This window comes from Rutilus rutilus (assembly GCF_951802725.1).
Source record: "Rutilus rutilus genome assembly, chromosome: 10".
Lineage (NCBI taxonomy): Eukaryota > Metazoa > Chordata > Actinopteri > Cypriniformes > Leuciscidae > Rutilus > Rutilus rutilus.
In genome coordinates, this window is record NC_140215.1 from 15,391,561 (window position 1) to 15,411,524 (window position 19,964).

Sequence of the window (19,964 nt, forward strand, 5' to 3'; positions counted from 1 at the left end):
CGCACAGAGCGGCGCGGGGACTTTTGGTATACAAAATGATAAAATATGTACTGTTATTAGTGCTGCTTACAGTGACCCTAAAAAGTAGGCTATTGGGACACTTAAGTAACAGTTAAATTATTATTATTTGTATCATTTATTATTTATTTTTAGAATAATTTACTTCTTGTATATTTAAGGGGGAAATTATGCACTGAACAGTTAAAGAAGTTGATAAGATTTAGTTCAAATTCTTTTTGGTCTGCAAAGACATTTCACCCATTTATATTATATTTTCAAGTACAATCACCTTGGTTGTTTAAGTCATTTCAACTTAAATTACATTAAACTGACTTAAAAATTAGTGAAATCTTGTATAACTTGTAAAACAAAGTTGAAAATTGCTTAACTTATTTTGATGAGTTAAAGCAATGTAAAACATATGTTGTCATAACTTATTGATCATATTTATTTTACAGTGAACAGATAAACATCTCAAAATTTAGAGCGATATAACATTGTATTTCATAAAAACTAATTTCACACGTACTCACAGCAAAATCGTATCAACTTTACAGTCAAATCATAGTATGTAGGTGCGTGACTGTTTGTTCTCTTGCACTTTTAAATTGCAGTTATTATTTACAGTAGTCTGGTATGCTGCTAATAACAGACCAGGTCTTGAAAAAGGAATGTCAATAGAACAGAACATGAAAATATTCACTGTCTGGTTTATTTTTCTTTGTGTACACAGAAACAAATACTTCACACATCTGTGCTTCAAAAATAACATTAATAAACACTATGACAATATATACTGTAACAGAATATATATGGAATCATTTAGTCAAGGCACTTGATAATCAAGAATCCTCATATAGAAGTGAGAAACAACCAGCCCTTTTAGAGCCATACGTCATACTAAAGCAGAATACAAACCATAACACAAACCATATTTTATGTTTATGTATCATGTTTAGCTCCATCGCCAACACTTTTAAGTTTCACCGTTTAAAGAACTGTGATTCACAGCACTTTTGAAATGTCCTGTGAACTGTAATTGCAGATGTTCAGGGAGTCTGTGCTTGTAGTGTGCAGACTTTGGGGTCATTTAAGGTTCAGATACTGTGGTAGGACACTGTTCCAGAACTGAGGGTCCTGAGCACCATCTGTTTGCTTCTTCCCTTTAACATTCTGTTGATCTCTTTGTCTAGTCTTCTGTCTGTCTCTCTGTGCACTAGCCTGTCTGCGTGCAGGTAACACATTTGGTTTGTCTCTCTGTTTTGGTACTTTTTTGGTCTTTTCTTCTTCTTCTTCCTCCTCTTCTTCTTCCTCCTCTTCCTCACCTTCTTCCTCTTCACCTTCTTCTTCTTCTTCCTCTTCTTCTTCTTCTTCTTCTTTAGTAGTTTCTGTCAGTATCCTCCCAATTTTCTCAGTTTTTTTCTGCTCTGCTATTTCCTCTTCCTCTTCCTCACTCTCTCCTTCGTGTTCTTCTTCCTCTTCACTGGTTTCTCTCTGTTTCCTCCTGTTTTTCTCAGTTTTTATATCCTTTTCTTTCTGCTTTGTTTCTTCCTCCTCCTTTTCATCCTCTTCCTCGCCCTCTTCCGCCTGTTCTTCTTCCTCATCAGTATTTCCTCTTTGCTTGTTCTCATGTTTATCTTTTTTAATATTTTCATCTTTCTTCTCTGTTTCTTCCTCCTCCTCTTCATCACCTTCTTCCCATTCTTCCTCTTCACTAGTTTCTCTCTGTTTCCTCCTGTTTTTCTCAGTTTTTATATTCATTTCTTTCCGTTCTGCTTCTTCTTCCTCCTCCTCCTCCTCTTCCTCACTCTCTTCTTCCTGTTCTTCTTCTTCTTCGCTAGTTTCTCTCTGTTTCATCCTGTTTCTCTCAGTTTTTATATTCATTTTTTCCCTCTCTGTTTCTTCTTCCTCGTCCTCCTCACTCTCTTCCTGTTCTTCTTCTTCACTAGTTTCTATCTGTTTCCTCCTGTTTTTTTCAGTTTTTATTTTCATTTCTTTCTGCTCTGCTTCTTCCTCCTCCTCTTCCTCACTCTCTTCTTCATTTTCTTCTTCCTCTTCAGTAGATTCTTTCTGTTTCCGCCTGTTTATCTCTGATTTTATATTTTCTTTCTGATCTGTTTCTTCCTCATTATTTTCTGTCTGTTTCCTCCCACTTCTGTCTGTTTTTTTATTCTCTTCCTTCTTGTCTGTTTCTTTCTCCTCCTCTTCTGTTTCTTCCTCACTTCCTTTCTCTTCCTCATTCTTTTCTTCCATCATTTCATTCAGCTTGTCTACCTCATCATCTTCATCTTCTCTGTCCACTTCCTGTGTCTCTGAGAGATCCAGATTCTCTTCTCCTCTAAATTTCACTTCACTTGTATCCATTTCCTCTTCTTTTTCTCCATCATCTTCCTCAAGCTGGTCACTCCCTTCCTGTCTTTCTTCATCTCCATCTTTCTCGGAAACCTTTTCTTCGTCTTTTGCTTCCAGCTCATCCTGTTGTTCTTCTCTCTCTCTCGCACTCTCATCTCCCTCCTCTTCTTCATTGTTTGTTACTCCATCTTTTTTGTCTTTCAGTTCTTCATTATTTTCCATTTCCTCCTCTTCCTCATCTTCTTCACCCTCTTCTTCTTCGCCATTCTCTTCTTCTTCCTCCTCTTTTGCCTGGTCTCCGTTTCCCTCCTCCTCTTCATGATCAGTCTCTTCTTCTTGATTTTCCTCCTCATCTTCATTTCCTACCTCTTCTTCCTCACTCTTTTCGTCTCCCTTTTCTTCCTGTTCTCCCTCTCCTTCCTCTGTTTCATTCTCTTCCTCTTCACTCCCATCATTTTCTTCGCTCTCTCCTTCCTCTTCATCTGATCTCACATTTTTATTTTCATCCTCACTGTCAGATTGTTCACCTACTTCCGTTTTCTCCTCATTACTGTTCTCTCCTTCCTGCTCCTCCTCTGGATCGGTTTTCACCTCTCCCTCACTCCCTCCATCCCAGCTCTCCCTCTCTTCTTCCTCATCTTCACCACCACTCTCTTCATCTTTATTCTCTTCTTCTTCCATTTCTCCATCTTCACCCTCATTCTCCTCTTCTTCTCTTTCAGTCACATCTTCACTTCCTCCTTCTTCACTCTTCTCTCCCTCACTTTTACTGCTCTGTCCACTATTGCTGTCATCCTCTTCCTCACCTGCTGCCTCACTTTCCTCTTCTTCTCCCTCCTCTTCCTCACAGTCCTCCACTCCCTTTTGAGCACTTTCACTGACTTCATCATCACTCTCTCTTTCTTCTTCATCTTCAACAACACTGTTCTCTTCTTTCTGCCCAACCCCCTCACTTTCATCTTCATCTCCCTCCTCTTCCTCACCGTCCTCCTCTCCCTTTTGAGCATTTTCACTGTCTTCATCATTATCGCTCTCTCTCTCTTCTTCATCTTCAACAACACTGTTCTCTTCTTTCTGCCCAACCCCCTCACTTTCATCTTCCTCTCCCTCCTCTTCCTCACTGTCCTCCTCTCCTTTTTGAGCACTGTCACTGTCTTCATCATTATCGCTTTCTCTTTCTTCTTCATCTTCAACAACACTGTTCTCTTCTTTCTGCCCAACCCCCTCACTTTCATCTTCTTCTCCCTCCTCTTCCTCACCATCCTCCTCACATTTTTGAGCAGTGTCACTGTCTTTATCATTATCACTTTCTCTTTCTTCATCTTCAACAACACTGTTCTCTTCTTTCTGCCCAACCCCCTCACTTTCATCTTCTTCTCCCTCCTCTTCCTCACCATCCTCCTCACATTTTTGAGCAGTGTCACTGTCTTCATCATTATCGCTTTCTCTCTCTTCTTCATCTTCAACAACACTGTTCTCTTCTTTCTGCCCAACCCCCTCACTTTCATCTTCTTCTCCCTCCTCTTCCTCACCATCCTCCTCACATTTTTGAGCAGTGTCACTGTCTTCATCATTATCGCTTTCTATTTCTTCTTCATCTTCAACAACACTGTTCTCTTCTTTCTGCCCAACACCCTCACTTTCACCTTCCTCTCCCTCCTCTTCCCCACTGTCCTCCTCTCCTTTTTGAGCACTGTCACTGTCTTTATCATTATCGCTTTCTCTTTCTTCTTCATCTCCAACAACACTGTTCGCTTCTTTGTGCCCAACCCCCTCACTTTCCTCTTCATCCACAGCGAGAGTCTCTTCTTCACCTCTCTCTTCCACTCTCTCTGTTTCGCTATCCTTCACATCTATTTCTTTCTCCATTTTTCTGTTTTCATCTAAAACAAGCTTGTTTTGTACATCTTGTGTACTCTGCTTTTTGGAGCTGCTGTCATCTATTTCCTCAATTGCTGATGCATCCTGAACTGTGCTGTCCAGGTCCACTTCGTGTTCTGGCAAGAAATTGTTTCCTGCTACTTCTTGGGACATTGATGCACACAAGGACATCATATTACTTTGTTCTGGTGAAGTTTCAGAAAGAACTTCAGCAGCTTTTATTAGTAGTGGTGCAGCACTAACTATAGCCATGGCTGCTAGTGGTGAAACTACACTACCCATAATGCTCCGCTCAGCCTGTGACTTCCTGTCTGGCTCTTCAGGTTCAACTGATTTGCCATCTAATTTCATTTCATTTAGTGGTGACTGCCTGTATTGTGGTGATAGACTTAACAAATTACCAGATGATGATTCAGTTTCTTTTATGGTGGAAGATTTACTGGTTGCTGATTCGTTATTGGACCATAAACTGGAAAATGAGTGGCCTCTTTCTGGAGTTAAGCTTTTAATTGATGGAAATTCATATTTCTGTTCAGTAAGCAGTTTATCAGTGGGTGACTGGCTATTTTTATGCTCAGACTGCAGGTTGGAAGTGGATTGGCTTATTTCAGCAGCTCCTCCTGATTTTCTGTTCTCTACAGGGGGAAAATATATATTGGAGTTCTGAGGCGTTTTACTATCAGTTTCCCTTTTGACTTGTGCTTGCATCTCAGTTCTAAGCTGGACGTTTGAGTTTTCAGCCTCCACAGGTTTCCCCTTTTTTGCTTTAGACATTCGTGTGGGTTTGGAAACTGATAGAGGGCTGGGTGTTTTGGGTGCTGTTTCTTTCATTGGGGCTCTTTCCACATCTGATCTCTTCTTCTTAGCTTTCTTTGGTGTAAGTTCACCAGGGTTTTCTTCTGTGTCAACATGATTTCCTTTTTTGGGGGTGTTTTGCAGTTTGGCTGGAATTTTGACTGATGGATTTCCCTGTTCTTGTGTGTCGATCACTGTTGATATGACCTTTTGAGCCTTTTCAAGGGATGGCTTGATGTCTTTATGAGCAGGACCTGCCTGAAGTTTTGATTCGACACCACTAACTTCCATCCTGCCAGAGGGCATGTCTTGATCCTTGACTGGAGACTTGACCCTTTTTGTAGCTCTTACTGGAATACCCTCCTCTTTAATTTTATGTGATTTGACCTCTAAAACTTTTGTAGGCATTGTTCTAACTTCCTTGACTTCCTGAACTGGAGAACTTGTATTTTGAATTTTAAGTGAACTCGACTTGGTCTCGTGCTCCATCTCAGCAAGAGTAGTGACCTCTTGACCTCTGGGATCTGCTTTTGAAACTTTGTGCCTTGAATCAATACTAATACTGCATGTTTCACTGCATCCTTCCATTTCTGTAGCTGGCATTCTCTCTGGAGATGATCTGACCTCTACTGCTTGGCCTTTAGATTTATTATTTGTACTCTGGATAGATTTTTTGTATGTTTTAGATTGCATTTTGCTTTGTGATTCTGTAGCATAAAAACGTTCCTCCTGCATAGCAGCGTTCTTTGGATCTCCAGACCAGGGCTTCTTGTGTTTAAGATTGCTTGGTGGTGGAGATTCTGTCATTGATGGATGAGAAACAGAACCAGCCTGTACTTCAGTGGGCAGAGCCTGCTGAGGAACATTCTCTTCTTTCCCAATAGAAGAGGCTCTTGCCATCTTGTGCTTATGCTGTTCTCGTGTCTGTCAAATCAAACATTACATTCTTCAATTAAATGAACAGTTTTCTAATAAATAATTTCGTCACCTTGAGCACAGTGACACAGCTTTTGCTCACCTTGTCTGATAAGCTGTTTTCAGATGTTCCAACACTATGGCAGTCCTCTGTGCTCTTAGTGATGGGTGTGACTGTATTCGCAAGAAAGCTGGTCAATACTGATAATCAAGTGTTTGGATCTTGCTAGTGTTTTTTGATTAATTTAGAATGACTATATTTAGTGATTATATAATTGTGGTAAGAGATATTAGCATCACAGTTGGATAGATGGTAGATGGATGGCTAGAAAGAGAGGTCTTGGGAGAACATAGAAACATTTTAAAATATTTACGTGGAAGAGTGCTGACAGGCAGTGTGATTGAGGTAGAAGAAGAATCCACAGGGGCATCAGTTCTGAAGCGTTTAGGAGTGTCTGTTGGAGATCTGGGTTGTAGGATGTTGCCTGTCAGGGCTAGTGCAGTAAAGCCAGTTGTAATGGGAGGAAGATTGCAAAATTCTGGACCAAACTGTGCAGATGAGCTCTTCTGAAACACACATACACACAACCATGTTGGTGCACCTATCATTATGAAGACATTCCATAGGTGTAAGGGTTTTTATACTGTACAAACTGTATATTACATCCCCTAACCCTAAACCTACCCATCACAGAAAACCTTCTGCATGTTTAATAAAACATTGTTTAGTATGTTTTTTTATATTAATTAATATTTACATTTAGATTTTTTATATTAATAAAAACCACGTTTATGTTGTAATACCAGTGTAATACCCATGTCATTATACAAATTTGAGTCCTCATAAATCATATAAACAAGCACACGTACACAAATATTTTCACACTCTCCATACTTTATTTTTCCATTAAGAATGTCACACACAATTAAATAATATTTTCACACTTTTTTTTAAATTATATTTACCTTGATTTTTTACATGTCTCATATTTAATTTCAGTCATGCTCCTTGGTAAGCAAGTACACTAACCTTTTGAAAAAACTTTCACAATATTGTGTGGTGTGGTCAAAATATGGGACAGCTATAATTATATATATATTTGTTTGGATGCTCATAGTTGTAAACATAATTAATATATTTTATTATCGACTGTCTTATTTTAAGTTTGAGTATTTTAATAGGTCAGGGACAAGGGTAAAAAAAAAAAAATCATTAAAGGCACAGAAACCAGTTTACACGTTTTAATGTGACCTTCATATTATAAAAAAAGAGTTAACTTTAACTCAAATAAAAATCAACCCCTGGTTCATAAAGTGCTTAGCTGAAAAATCTCCTTTTTGCAGTGTAAAGATCAGCCATAGAACCTTCAAAGACCACAAGGAGTCTAACACCTAATTGGTGTAACCCAAGAGATCAGTTTCATACCCTCTGTCTCCGTCTGGCCCGTGTTGATAGGCTCCAGCGGTGAGAGGTTGGAAGAGATGAGGGGAGAAAGGTCAGTTGTGAGACGAGAGCAGGTGCTGGGTCTGGAATATGCTCTAATGGTTGCCCCTGTAACATTGAGGTATAACACCTGTCCAGGTAAGAGTAGGTAACATCTTCATCCTCTAAACAAACTTCTTCACTTTCCTGTTGCCGTGGCCGTGCGAACACCAGCATGTGACTGGAACCACATGCCACCTACAGCACATATACAATGAACACATGTGATATTTCCTTAGTTATACATACATAAGAAAACAAGAAACATGATAAGAAACAATCAAAAAAACGTACAGTCATGACAGAGTAATCAAAGAACCTCTGGCACACAGTTGGACTGAACTGATTGGTGAAGTTCTCATCTCCAAGGCCTAACTTCCCATGACGGCCATCTCCAAATGTGTACAGAAGACCACTATCTGAGAAATGAGTGCATTTAAATAAGATGTGTAACTAACTATATAAACCACAAATACATGTTTTTTGGAACTGGTAAATGTGAAGTCAAATGTTGAATGTATATGTAATTATTGCAGTCAACACATTTACACGACACAACTGTTTGATTCTGTTAAAGACTGATCAGAATAAGAGCTCGTCTGGTAAAGTATTGAACTAGCAACACTAAGATTATGGGTTCGACTCCCAGTCGCTTTCGAAAAAAAATGTCTGCCAAATGTGTAAATGTAATGTTACCCATGTTGTTCAATAAATTTGTTAGTAAATGACAAAGGAATAATTTATTTTAATCATTTATTTAATCATTTATTTGAATCCTCTGACAGCTTTTAGTTAACAGTCTGTATATCTTACCTGTTATAAGCGCAGTGTGGTTTTCGCCACATGTGACATGAGTGACCCTGCCTTTCCTGAAGTGGCCGACAGCAACAGGTGCGTCTGCCACAAACATCATCGTCCCCAACCCCAACTGCCCAAACTCCCCACGGCCAAAAGAATATAACTCATCCTCTACAGAAAAGGGACATACAATTCATTTAAAAACATCATGAACATTCAATGTTTAAGACAAAAAATGAGAGAAAAGGGGAAAGAGAGGAATAATTGTATGTGTATAATTTCATATCAGAGTTCCCACACCTTGGTTAACTTCAAATTCAAAGACCTTTCAGGGACTTTCCAGGTCCAATACCCTCAAATTCAAGGACTTAATGTGGGGACACATTTCAAGTGAGATCAAGGTTACATCGTGTTACCGGTTTCATGTGTCATTTTTTTTTTTTGCTTTTTTTTTTGGCCATATGACAGAGATCTGATATTCTATTTGTCACATTTCTGTTTTGCATAAAACTGAAGAATATTTGTAAAATGATCTGATATTAACTTATGCATGAAACGTTGAGGTATCATCATAGTAGTTTCGTGCGCACGTGAATGTCATGGCAACGTACCACACAAAGTACCTCACGTGGGAAACACTTAAAGCTACACTGTGTCATTTTTTAAGTTGATTCTTAGCAAAAAACACTTTGTTCTTTCAAAATGATATGTGTAATTCAATGTGTAATTACTTCTATCAACTAATCAAGTATTCTCGTAAGTGTAGAATCTGCCATTTAGAATACATACGAGTGAGTCGCTCGAATGGCGGCAGCCATATTGCGCCTCCATCTTAAAAATACATTAGCCAAAGAGGGACATACCTGGAAATTCAAGCTTCGCCTTTCGCGGTTTTACACTCAGAAAGTAATATTCAGTTGGTAGTCATAAACAATTTCACCGCTAGATGGGAGAAAATCCTACATAGTGTAGCTTTAAATGTAACGCGTAAACGTAAATCAACACTGTAAAATCCAACAGTGATTCTAACTTACACTTTTTAGTTAATTTTACTTAATGTCTTAACTTAATTGTAAAAATCTAGTAATCTGTACTATTCACATACTATGCTTTGTTTACTAAGAAAACCCAAGTTAAGATTAATTGATTGGTTTGAGTGTGGTTTTTGAGGCGGGGAAAATCTTAATGGACTTTTCACTCATTTCCTCCACTTCTGCAGTTATTTTTCTCTGTTTGCATTCACTCATTTCCCAAAGTCATCTTGAATGTTGAAATTTTAATACAAGTGAAAAATTTGAGAGAACATCACATAAGCTGACTTCATAAACTGATGTTAATTTTCCTAAAATGTTTTTAGTCACCATTATGATGATTAGTGATCCCTTTGGTTGGGCACTTGAAACTTCATTTATACTACTGTAATTCTCTTCCCATTGATGCAGCGATTGCAACAAGAAATCAGTTATTCGGTTTCAAAGGAAGAGAAGTAATATATATATATATATATATATATATATATATATATATATATATATATATATATATATATATATATATATATAGGCTATGTTTGTATGTATGTATGAATGATGTATAACATTACTATATTTCATGTCAATTAATGATCTTTTATAATTTTGTTGCTAACACTTATGTCCTAAACACTTTGTGAAACTTTTAATTGGGTTTATATAATCCCTCTATATTTGTGACAATCTTGCAATTGATCATACTTGAGTCACAGACTTCAACATTCAGCCTGCAAAACACAACAATGGTAACAATTATATTTTATTTAAAGTAAATTATCAAGTACTCTCTACAGTTCTTTTTTAGTTACTAGAACTCTTGTGTAAGTGAAGTATACTAACTAAACATTTGTCAGTACCACATACTATTTCTATTTCACTTTACTTGTTTTTTTTAAGGCAATCGGTTTGCATGCTTTTTTTAAGTAAGTCCAACTAATTTAGTAATTTTTACAGTATAATTTAGTAAAAATTTACAGTGAAGCAAGCTAGTATGCATAGGCCACGAAGTGTTGGTGAAATAACATATTAGCGGACCGGAGGGAATTATATGGAATTTATTCCAGAAAACTTCCTGCACAAAATAAATTCAAGGAACTTTCAAGGACCTGTATCTATGTATGTTTATTTTCAAATACCTTCCAGGGCCTTTTTTCAGTTTCACAAACTTTCAAGGATTTCAAGGACCCGTGTGAACCCTGTCATATGGTGTGCGTTCAGGGAAGTATCAAGAAGTCTCAAGAAGTATTTGAACATGATTCCTGTCTTGTTTCCCCGGTTTTGTTTAGGACTTTTAAGTTGATTTTTTTTCCTGTTTCCATTGTTTCTGTGTTCTTTTCCTATGTTGCTATGTCCCTTGTTACTTTCTATAGTGTGTCCCTTGTTTGTCCACCCTGATTAGTTCTCACCTGTGGTCCCTTAACATGGGTTTAACATCCCGTGTAAGCTGTTGCATTCTGGTTTCCCTGTTTGGATTATGTTCTTTAACCTGTCTGGATTACCTGTGTTTGTGTTATTTTGAATAAACGCTTGGATTCTTGCCTCTCCTCATCCCTGCTGTCACGTAACATTAAGCCACACTTAAAAAATGTATTAATGTCACTGCATTAGATAACAACATATCAAACCAAGTGGCATTTCAATTTTAAACCTAAATCTAATGGATAATAAAATATATGTAATATACATTCATTCAAATGTTTTTAAGGCACTGTATGTGTACATCTCCATCACCTGTGAAGGCAAGTGTGTGCTTGCCTCCGCATGCCACCTGCAGAACCCTGTGCAGAGATTCTACTCGCTGGGGACAACTGTGATTGGCCAGCTGATGAGCAGAAAGACCCAGTCGTCCATCTGCACTTTCCCCAAAAGTGAAAACATCCCCATTATCTGAAACATACCAAATCCCCAACAATTTATTCAGTGCACCCTCAAAAAATAAATAACAGCATTGTTCATGCTTATGAATAGTGTTGATTGACAGGCGCTCACCTGTGACCAGAGCTGAGTGTCTGTATCCACATGAGACCGACTGAATGGGTTGTCCCAATTTCAGCTCTTTAGGCAACAAGGCATGACTGTCATTCCCCAAACCAAGCTGACCAACAGAGTTATCACCCCACAGAAACAGCCTGCCATCCTCTGAAATATGCAGATTTATTATTTAAATATATAAATGCATTTGCATTTATAATAGTAGGTTTATATCTACTATGAAGGAGAATTTCAGTTGCATTTCAATGTTACCTGTAAGTGCAGCAGAGGTGTGGCCACCTGCAGAGAGCAATTTGATTGGAGAATAGTCACAAAAGGGGCGGAGGCGCTGGAAAGAGTCACTGGCATTACAGTGGCCCAGTCCCAACTGGCCATCACTGTTTCCTCCAGCCGCAAAAATCTCCCCTTGTGCTGGAAAAACCCACAGACACTTTCACTTACAATTCTCTTTTTAAAATATAAACTACTGTTTAAAAGTTTACGGTCAGTAACATAAAAAAAAGAAAAGAAAAACGAATACTTTTATTCAGTAAGGACACATTAAATTGATCAAAAGTGACAGTAAAGACCATTCATTTTTACAAGAGATTTTTGTATTTCAAATAAATGCTGTTCTTTTGAACATCAAAGAATCATGAATCATGGTTTTCACAAAAAATATTAAGCATATTAAGCATAGAGTGAAGGATCATGTGACACTGAAGACTGGAGTAATGATGATGAAAATTCAGCTTTGCCATCACCGAAATAAATTAAAACATATTAAAATAGAAAACAGCAATTTTACTTATTTTTATTATATTTCATAATATTACTAGTATAAATTGAAATAATATTACACTTCTTCCAAAAACATCTTCCATTTAAAGCATCTTACTGATGCCAATCTTTTTAACAATAGTGTATACCGTAATATGAAACTACAGTAAAAGGCTTTGCTTACAGGTGCTTACGAGTGTGTGATCAATCCCACAGGCAACCAGCTGAACTCTCTCCCCTTTAAGACCTGTGTGGACGAATAAGAAGATAAATAAGACAACACAGAGCTAAATTATTATAAAACATATGCATAAATGTATACTGTATGCACCTTTATGTCTAACCTTTAACACAGACTGGTTTTTTAACTGGACCTTTGGCTTGTAGACCAAGCTGACCGCTGTTATTACTTCCAAACACAAACAAACGGCCCTGCTCTGAAAAGAGATCAGTAAAGAGACAAAAATATAGTATGTATTACAACATATAGCTATAGTTACAAAATTACAAGGAGAATATAGAGAGGTTACAACCTGTTACAAAGGCTGAGTGTGATTGTCCGCATGAGATGTGCACAGGTATATCATTCTTTAACCATAACCTGCTGGGCACATTGTTTGCTATTTTACTATTTCCAAAGGTAAATACAGCACCTGTATCTGCAATAAGGAAACATATGTTCAGTACAACATCTCGCAATTGTTCACATCCGGAGCAAAGAGCAAACCTCCCCATGCTCAGCAAGACGGCCCATTTAAATCCTTAGAAAGCTTCCAGCTTCCCAGAATAGCCTGTGTGGGTATAATGCTCTAGAGTCTAGGAGATCAAAGGCATGATTATGGTGTCACACAAAGAGAGTCTTACAAGCACATGCTAAAATACACATACACATACACAGATAGACAAATATATAGATAAAAAGACAGACAGACAGATAGATAGATAGATAGATAGATAGATAGATAGATAGATAGATAGATAGATAGATAGATAGATAGATAGATAGATAGATAGATAGATGTGTCACTATAAAAATACACATCTTACCTGGTATTTCTGTGTCTGTTTCTCCTGTCATTACCTTCTACACCTCAGTTCTTCAGATGACATTCCTGAACTTTCAGCTGTTCCCTGCTGAAGAGATAAAGTCGAACCGGAAGTATACGTTACCTTGACAATCGATGCAAAAAAAAAAAACCGAATAAAGTGTTCGCACTTTGTTGTAACTGTACAGTTTTTATTTATTCAATTATATAATTATTTAATTAAGAAAAGAAAAATTATATTTATTGAGTATTTTAACTGAGAGAGAGAGAGAGAGAGAGAGAGAGAGAATTTAGCATCCGATGTCAGGGATAAATGAGAACATGCACAAGAACTGTCACTCACCACGCCCAGTTACATCCCATTAGCCACGCCCACAATGCTGTATGGCAGGGAGCACGTGGAAATGCATTAATTTGGTTGTGCCAGCTTTGAGCTTTATATGTTAGTAAAATGTTTGCTCTCAAAAACAGAATATATTGTAGTCTGAAATTTGCAAGATGTTGCCAGAGCCGGAATTTAAGGTGAGTCGCAAAGTTTGCCATAAACAAGAAAAATGGTTTGCTGCTGTTTAACAAATTAATTAATGATTTTATTTATCATTAATATTAACAAATATTATTACATTTCATAATGCTTAACAGACAATTAATTTAAATTTTAAGAAGTCATCATGAGTGTCATGAAAGTTTGAATAATGTTCTTGTTTTAATGTATAGTAACACACTTATCTGTTAAGCAACAAAAAAAAGTACCTACATTTTAATTAATAAATTAAATTAATGAGTAATTGGCCAATAACACTGATATTTTAACAAAACATTAACATTTAACATTTTTCCTGAATTTATATATTTTCATAAAGGAGCATGTATTCTTTAGATTCTGATACTTTTGTTTTTAACCATTTATATATATATTTATATATATTTATATAGAGAAATAACCTATACAATTTATTCTTTCAATTTATGACGTCATGAAATCTAAATAATAATTTGAAAATGTTATTTAAAATGTTGTTTTACATTAACTATTTTCATAAAGTGTGTTTGAGTTTTCTTTTCTCTTCTTTTTTTCTAATATTCAAGCAGTTTTCCGTCTGTATCATGCGTATTTCATGTCCACAGAGTGGGAATCGCAACGTTGAAGAGCGTTAACTTGAAGGGCAGCAGCTTTCTAACACTAAAGGACTTTAATGCAGAGGAAATTAAACATATCCTGTGGGTTTCTGCTGACCTAAAGCATCGAATAAAGCACAGGGGCGAGGTACTGCAAAATATAGGCTACCGCAACTACTGAACTTACTGATTGGAAATCTCACCATTTCAGGACTTATAAACAATGTTAATTTATTCCTCTTTTTATGTACAGTATGTCCCATTACTTCAAGGCAAATCTATTGCCATGATATTTGAAAAGAGGAGCACTAGGACCCGCATGTCCACTGAAACAGGTGCCATTCAGTATTCAAGCTTGTGAAAGGGCTATTTATCAGTGCGGTCTCTGAACAAAATGAATGAATAGAATGATACAGAACAAAGGATTTGACACATAGACAGTTTCTCTCTCTCTCTTTTTCACTAGGCTTCTCTCTGTTGGGTGGCCATCCATGTTTTCTCACACCCCAAGATATTCATCTAGGCATCAATGAAAGCACCACAGACACGGCCAGGTCTGAATTTAAACACATTGTAAACATTACTTAGACTCAATACTGTGAGGCCTTGACATGGTCTTAAATGTGGGTATGTATGGCAGGGTGCTTTCTGGTTTGGCTGATATCGTGTTAGCTCGGGTGTATAGTCACTCATCTCTGGAGCTCCTGGATAAAGACGCTTCTATACCAATCATCAATGGCCTGTCTGACCTCTACCACCCTGTACAGATTCTGGCTGACCTACTGACACTGCAGGTACAAAACACTTACACATACAAAAACTGAAGTACATTCACTCATGTGTTTTTTTTCTCTCTTACAGGAGCACTACGGCTCATTAAAAGGCCTCACTCTGGCTTGGATAGGTGATGGAAACAACGTTCTTCACTCCTTCATGATGTCATTGGCTAAACTAGGTGTCAATCTAAAAGTGGCCACACCCAAGGTTTGCGCCACTTTCAGAACTGTGTCATATACATGCATACTGTCGCTATTACTGTCTTGTGTTCAGAATTATAATAAATTGAAGAAAAGTTTTACTGAAGATAGTTTCATCAGCAGAAGTCAGCTTCAAGACTCACACAGGAGTTCGTAGGCCGCCCCACTTACAGTTACAAAGATCACAGCAGTTATACCGTTCACCAAGGTCTAAGCTACGTCCCTGCTTCAGGTTCAATGATTCTCATTGGCTAAGAAAAATATAAACATAGTAATTTTCCACACATATACCTCGACTGAAGCATATCTCCATCGATTATGCAGCTAAAACTCGGACCCTGAAGTTAGGCACGTTGTGATCTTCCTGGTCGCAGATTTTGGTTGCTGGGCACCAGCATGTCCAGAACAACAACTCATTAAATCTCCAATAATGCCAGTGGTTCCTTAACCTGTAACCAAAAAGACTAACACACACACCGATGTGTCATTTCTGGAAGCCGGGCTAAATAAGCAAGCACTGTTACTGCATTCGGATATCAAATACAGACATTAAAGAATACATGGAAAGAACATTTCAGTAATCACACTGGTAACTTCTATAACAAAGTAAAATCTCCAGAGAAGTCATTCAACTCATTTGATATTTAGAAGGAAAAAATATTGATTAATACCTTGATTATAATCACTCATTACATATACATTGAAGCAGCAGTGGATTCCAATCCACCCCCTTCAATAGAAAAGTGTTTATCTAAATTGTACTATTATTTCAAAATATAATTGTTTTTACTGTATTGTTCATCAAATAAATGCAGCCTTGGTGAGCATAAGAGACTTCTTTCAAAAATATAAAAAATCTTACCTACTTTTGAACGGTTGTGTATATATATATATATATATATATATATATATATATATATATATATGTGTGTGTGTGTGTATTGTATTTATTTATTTTAATTCGCACCACTCTGAAATGATTTTTCCTTATTTTTAGGGTTATGAGCCAGATGCTAACGTCACTCAAGAGGCTCAGCGTTTATCTAAGCAGGTATAGACTACCCTACAATACAATTGTCTCTTTAAATTGTCTGCTTTATCTTTATAAGGAATGCTTTATACCATGCATTTGCATTATAGGCATTTGTGTTTGTCTATGTATGTGAAATGATTCTTTAAAAATTGCCTTGAACAACAAAATAAATCTGTGCAAAATTGTTTATATATTTATTTTTGTTCACTAGCTTATGTATAGTATGTATGTATTATATAGTAAATGCAATGTTTAGCTAATCATGATATCCATGCAATAGTTTGGTACCAAGTTGCAATTCCTGACGGATCCAGTGGAGGCAGCACGGGGCAGTAATGTGCTGGTTACTGACACTTGGGTGAGCATGGGCCAAGAGGAGGAGAAGAAGAAGAGACTGAAAGATTTCCATGGTTACCAGATCACAATGCAGGTTGACAAACATCCATCAACTTTGTCTAGTTTGATGTAGACTTTTCATTCCATTATGTTAGTATGATTTACTCTGAATTATAATGCATTTATATGCAGCCTTGTTGTGGAAATGAAAAACTTGCTTCTGAATAGTGTTATGCAGTTGTTGTATTTTTATGTTTCTGTTGAACTGTTGACAGGCAGGAAGTGTGGCTGCACCAGACTGGACGTTTCTACACTGTCTCCCACGTAAAGCAGAGGAAGTAGACGATGAAGTTTTCTACTCACCCCGTTCCCTCGTGTTTACTGAAGCTGAGAACCGCAAGTGGACCATTATGGTAAAGTGTACCTATATGTAAAGATGTGAGCATTAATAATGCATTTATGTTTGTTAAATAATGTTTCTATGTGTTTTCTTCAGGGTTTGATGGTGTGCATCCTGACGGACTATAGGCCGCAAATTCCCAAACTCAAATTTTAATTAGAAAAACATAACAAAAAAACTAAACCAGCAGAATACTGTCATCTTCTGCTTTTGTATCAATAATGTGTCTCAAAAATCTTTGAAAATGGGGGGTTTAATAGAGAAATAATTAATGAATTGATCAATTAATTGTATAAAAAAAAACTTTTCACAACAAATTATTCAAGTATTTCAGTTGTGCAAATACCTTTATGACCTATAGAGGGTACTGTGACATTGTGTGAAATGGTATGTATTATAAAACATTTGATATGTTCTGATTTCTTTAAATTACAAGGGGTCAGATGGACACTGCAATTTTTTTTACAACAGAAATGGGTTGCAAAGTGCACTAAGCGAAATAAATAAATAATGCTATTCATTTTCTCTTTGTATAATGGCCGTTATTGTATCTCTTGGGGTTTATATGTAATTATGTGATGCAGCATTCATGTCACCTTAAATTGCTTAGAAACATTTTACATAACAGATAGACTCTCTCAGGTCATCCCTTGTATGTCTAACTCTGCACAGGACAGAAATACAAGTACACTACAATGAGTCCAGCAGTGTGACATGATTCAGAGTGTGGGCATTCATTTAAAACCACTGTGGTATTTTCATGTTACGCCTGATCTTATCATAAAAAGAAATGTGTGTGTTTTAGCATGAATGTGGAATGGTGTGCATGGTTTGGTTGTTGTAGTTTTTTTAGTTTCTGTATGACTTTTCACTGGCAGCTGCCCTGCAGTTTCAGATAAGACTGAGATCAGACTGATATGCACAGGGATGGGCAGTATTTCAGATACATGTATTAAAAATACATATTTGAAATACAAAATCAACTATCAACTAGTTCATATGATGATATGATGATATATACTGTATCATGTTGGTAATATATAGAGTGAATCAATTTAACTTGTTCTATATTGTTTATATATTGCGGTATACTAATACCAGTACGTGCAGTTTTTAGTAGGCATGAGTTAATAGTGATAATTCACTGAATGCCAATTTCACATATATTGTACAAAATATTGTATTGTATTTACATTCTTTTTTCCACGTAGTATTTTATTTTGATACATTTCAACTGAGGTATTTAGTATTTTTAATTTCAAATACATTTTTATTTATTCATGCCCAAAATAGTCAAAAGATGTATAGGGGAGGTTTAGACTGAAACTAACAACAATGAAGTTAAGTGAAGACACATTGCTTGAAAAAAAAAAAACAATGTTATGGTACACTTTTGCAAATCATACATTTACAATGGTACAATTCTCTGATTGTTGGGGTGAGGCATAGATGGACCTAGAACAAGGGTGGAGGTGAGAGGCAGAGCAGAAGAACAGGTTTCTAAATCATCCGAGACATTCTAGTCATTGCAAAGGTTTCTCAGCTTCCCTTTCTATGACTTGGTATGCACAACAATTATTTTAACTGAAACCTTGATGTGATCTTATCTCTTATCATATCTGGTTTGACCCTTTTGTGGCGACCTTATTAGGCCCGAGTGTGTGTTTTAGTTTTTGGATGTATGGGATATCGTAAATACAGTATATGATAGCTATATTCTAAGAAAGCCAAATATCAAAATAAGACCTTGTGATTTCTTACAGATATATGTGTGAAAAGAGAAACCTTTTTAACTATAACATAAATAGTAGATTAGCATTCTAATGGTTTCATTTACACCTGAGTAATCCTCTTGTGTTAATTTGTTGAATTGGACAACAAACCAAATCCCTTCTGGGCATTCAGATTAATTTTACAGGCCAGAAGGGACCGTTTCAGGGCATTTTACACAAGTCAATAAAGTGGAAAGCAGAAACATGCCCCCAAAACCCATTTTAAGGACACAAATAATACATCTTGTCAACTTATAAAGTATTAATGAAATGTAACGTTTCAATAGTTTGACGAATAAATCAACCTGCAGACCAATCAGTTTATGAAGGTTTTTTTTTGTTTTTGTTTTCAGAGCAAATCATTATAAGGTCTTTCTTAGCTCAGGAGACATTAATTGAGTTCTCAATCACTGTATGTTCCATTAGGATCAGCTTTCTCTCAGATATTCATTTGGATAAATGGATAAATGTTTATACCAAAATCTTCTGATGATGTTGAGACTGCACATCAGTTATGGCAAAATCTTGGCAGTTTGAGACATTGTTAAGAACTCTTCTAATACTCAACAGAAGACTCTTCTTTAGGAGAAAACTGTAACAAGCAGTAGATTAAAGCAAAAGTTTATTTCTCTCTATCTCAATTGCCATCTGAAAGACACAACTGAGATAGAATCTCACATGTTATTTGTTATTTTTCCTTCCTGTTGGTTTCATTCATTTTTGCTTATGTGGCATGATAATGACTTCAAACATTAATAGGCCTATTCATAACTTAAGCATTCAACTTTTGGCATCAACATGTTACTAATCAGAAAACAATTCTAAAGATTAGATTTTGTTATCAAGGGACATAGTAGGCCTATCCTATGTTACTTGCTCAAAAAGGGATATTTTAACCCTTATTAATGTTGTTAGCCTGCTATGACCGTTCATTTATAGAACTAGAACTATATTAACAGGCTATTTGCGTCATGTGTAGGCTAAATCTTGAAAATCAAAGTCCAGTTTGGTGCAACATTTCACATGCCCTCACAGCAGAATTTAGTTTTTTATTAAGTATGTATGTAGCTTAAATAATTATGCAACAAATTGATCCATGCACTTTAGTGCCGCTCCCTGTGTATCTATGGGCCGTGAGGTGGTTTCTATCTTGCTGTTCGGAATCTGGTTTGTGTCTGACCTGACATCCCAGACCAGATCAACAGGTTTCGGTCACGCCCAGGAGCTAGAAACGTCTGCTATATAAGGAATAAAAGAATGCAGATGTTCAGAACT

At 36.7% G+C, this 19,964-nt stretch overlaps 2 protein-coding genes across 2 annotated transcripts; one reads left to right on the forward strand and one right to left on the reverse strand.

Annotated features, from left to right (window-relative positions):
- Positions 1-697: 697 nt before the first annotated feature.
- Positions 698-13,169, reverse strand: rpgra (retinitis pigmentosa GTPase regulator a). The gene is made up of 13 exons (XM_084420498.1): positions 13,054-13,169; positions 12,540-12,665; positions 12,351-12,443; positions 12,191-12,253; positions 11,500-11,658; positions 11,245-11,394; positions 10,987-11,142; positions 8,240-8,395; positions 7,721-7,845; positions 7,370-7,624; positions 6,318-6,510; positions 6,047-6,117; positions 698-5,952 (listed from the first exon to the last, which is right to left on the reverse strand). The coding sequence occupies exons 1-13, from the start codon at positions 13,082-13,084 to the stop codon at positions 1,087-1,089; spliced, it is 6,444 nt and encodes a 2,147-aa protein (XP_084276624.1). The 5' UTR covers positions 13,085-13,169; the 3' UTR covers positions 698-1,086.
- Positions 13,170-13,477: 308 nt separating this feature from the next.
- otc (ornithine transcarbamylase) lies at positions 13,478-17,440 on the forward strand. Its single transcript, XM_084422237.1, has 10 exons — positions 13,478-13,574; positions 14,181-14,319; positions 14,425-14,506; positions 14,638-14,725; positions 14,812-14,965; positions 15,033-15,155; positions 16,146-16,199; positions 16,462-16,611; positions 16,793-16,930; positions 17,014-17,440. Exons 1-10 carry the CDS (start codon positions 13,504-13,506, stop codon positions 17,071-17,073), a joined length of 1,059 nt encoding a protein of 352 aa, XP_084278363.1. The 5' UTR covers positions 13,478-13,503; the 3' UTR covers positions 17,074-17,440.
- The last annotated feature ends 2,524 nt before the right edge of the window (positions 17,441-19,964 follow it).

Excerpts from the sequence above, each read along its gene's own strand:
- rpgra (XM_084420498.1), bottom strand. The coding sequence starts at position 13,084 with ATGACAGGAGAAACAGACACAGAAATACCAG. Across the intron at positions 12,666-13,053 it reads AACAGACACAGAAATACCAG|ATACAGGTGCTGTATTTACC; the intron begins GTAAGATGTGTA and ends TCCTTATTGCAG. Across the intron at positions 11,143-11,244 it reads ACACTCAGCTCTGGTCACAG|ATAATGGGGATGTTTTCACT; the intron begins GTGAGCGCCTGT and ends GGTATGTTTCAG.
- otc (XM_084422237.1), top strand. The coding sequence starts at position 13,504 with ATGTTTGCTCTCAAAAACAGAATATATTGTAGTCTGAAATTTGCAAGA. Across the intron at positions 14,726-14,811 it reads AGCACCACAGACACGGCCAG|GGTGCTTTCTGGTTTGGCTG; the intron begins GTCTGAATTTAA and ends TATGTATGGCAG. Across the intron at positions 15,156-16,145 it reads TAAAAGTGGCCACACCCAAG|GGTTATGAGCCAGATGCTAA; the intron begins GTTTGCGCCACT and ends CCTTATTTTTAG.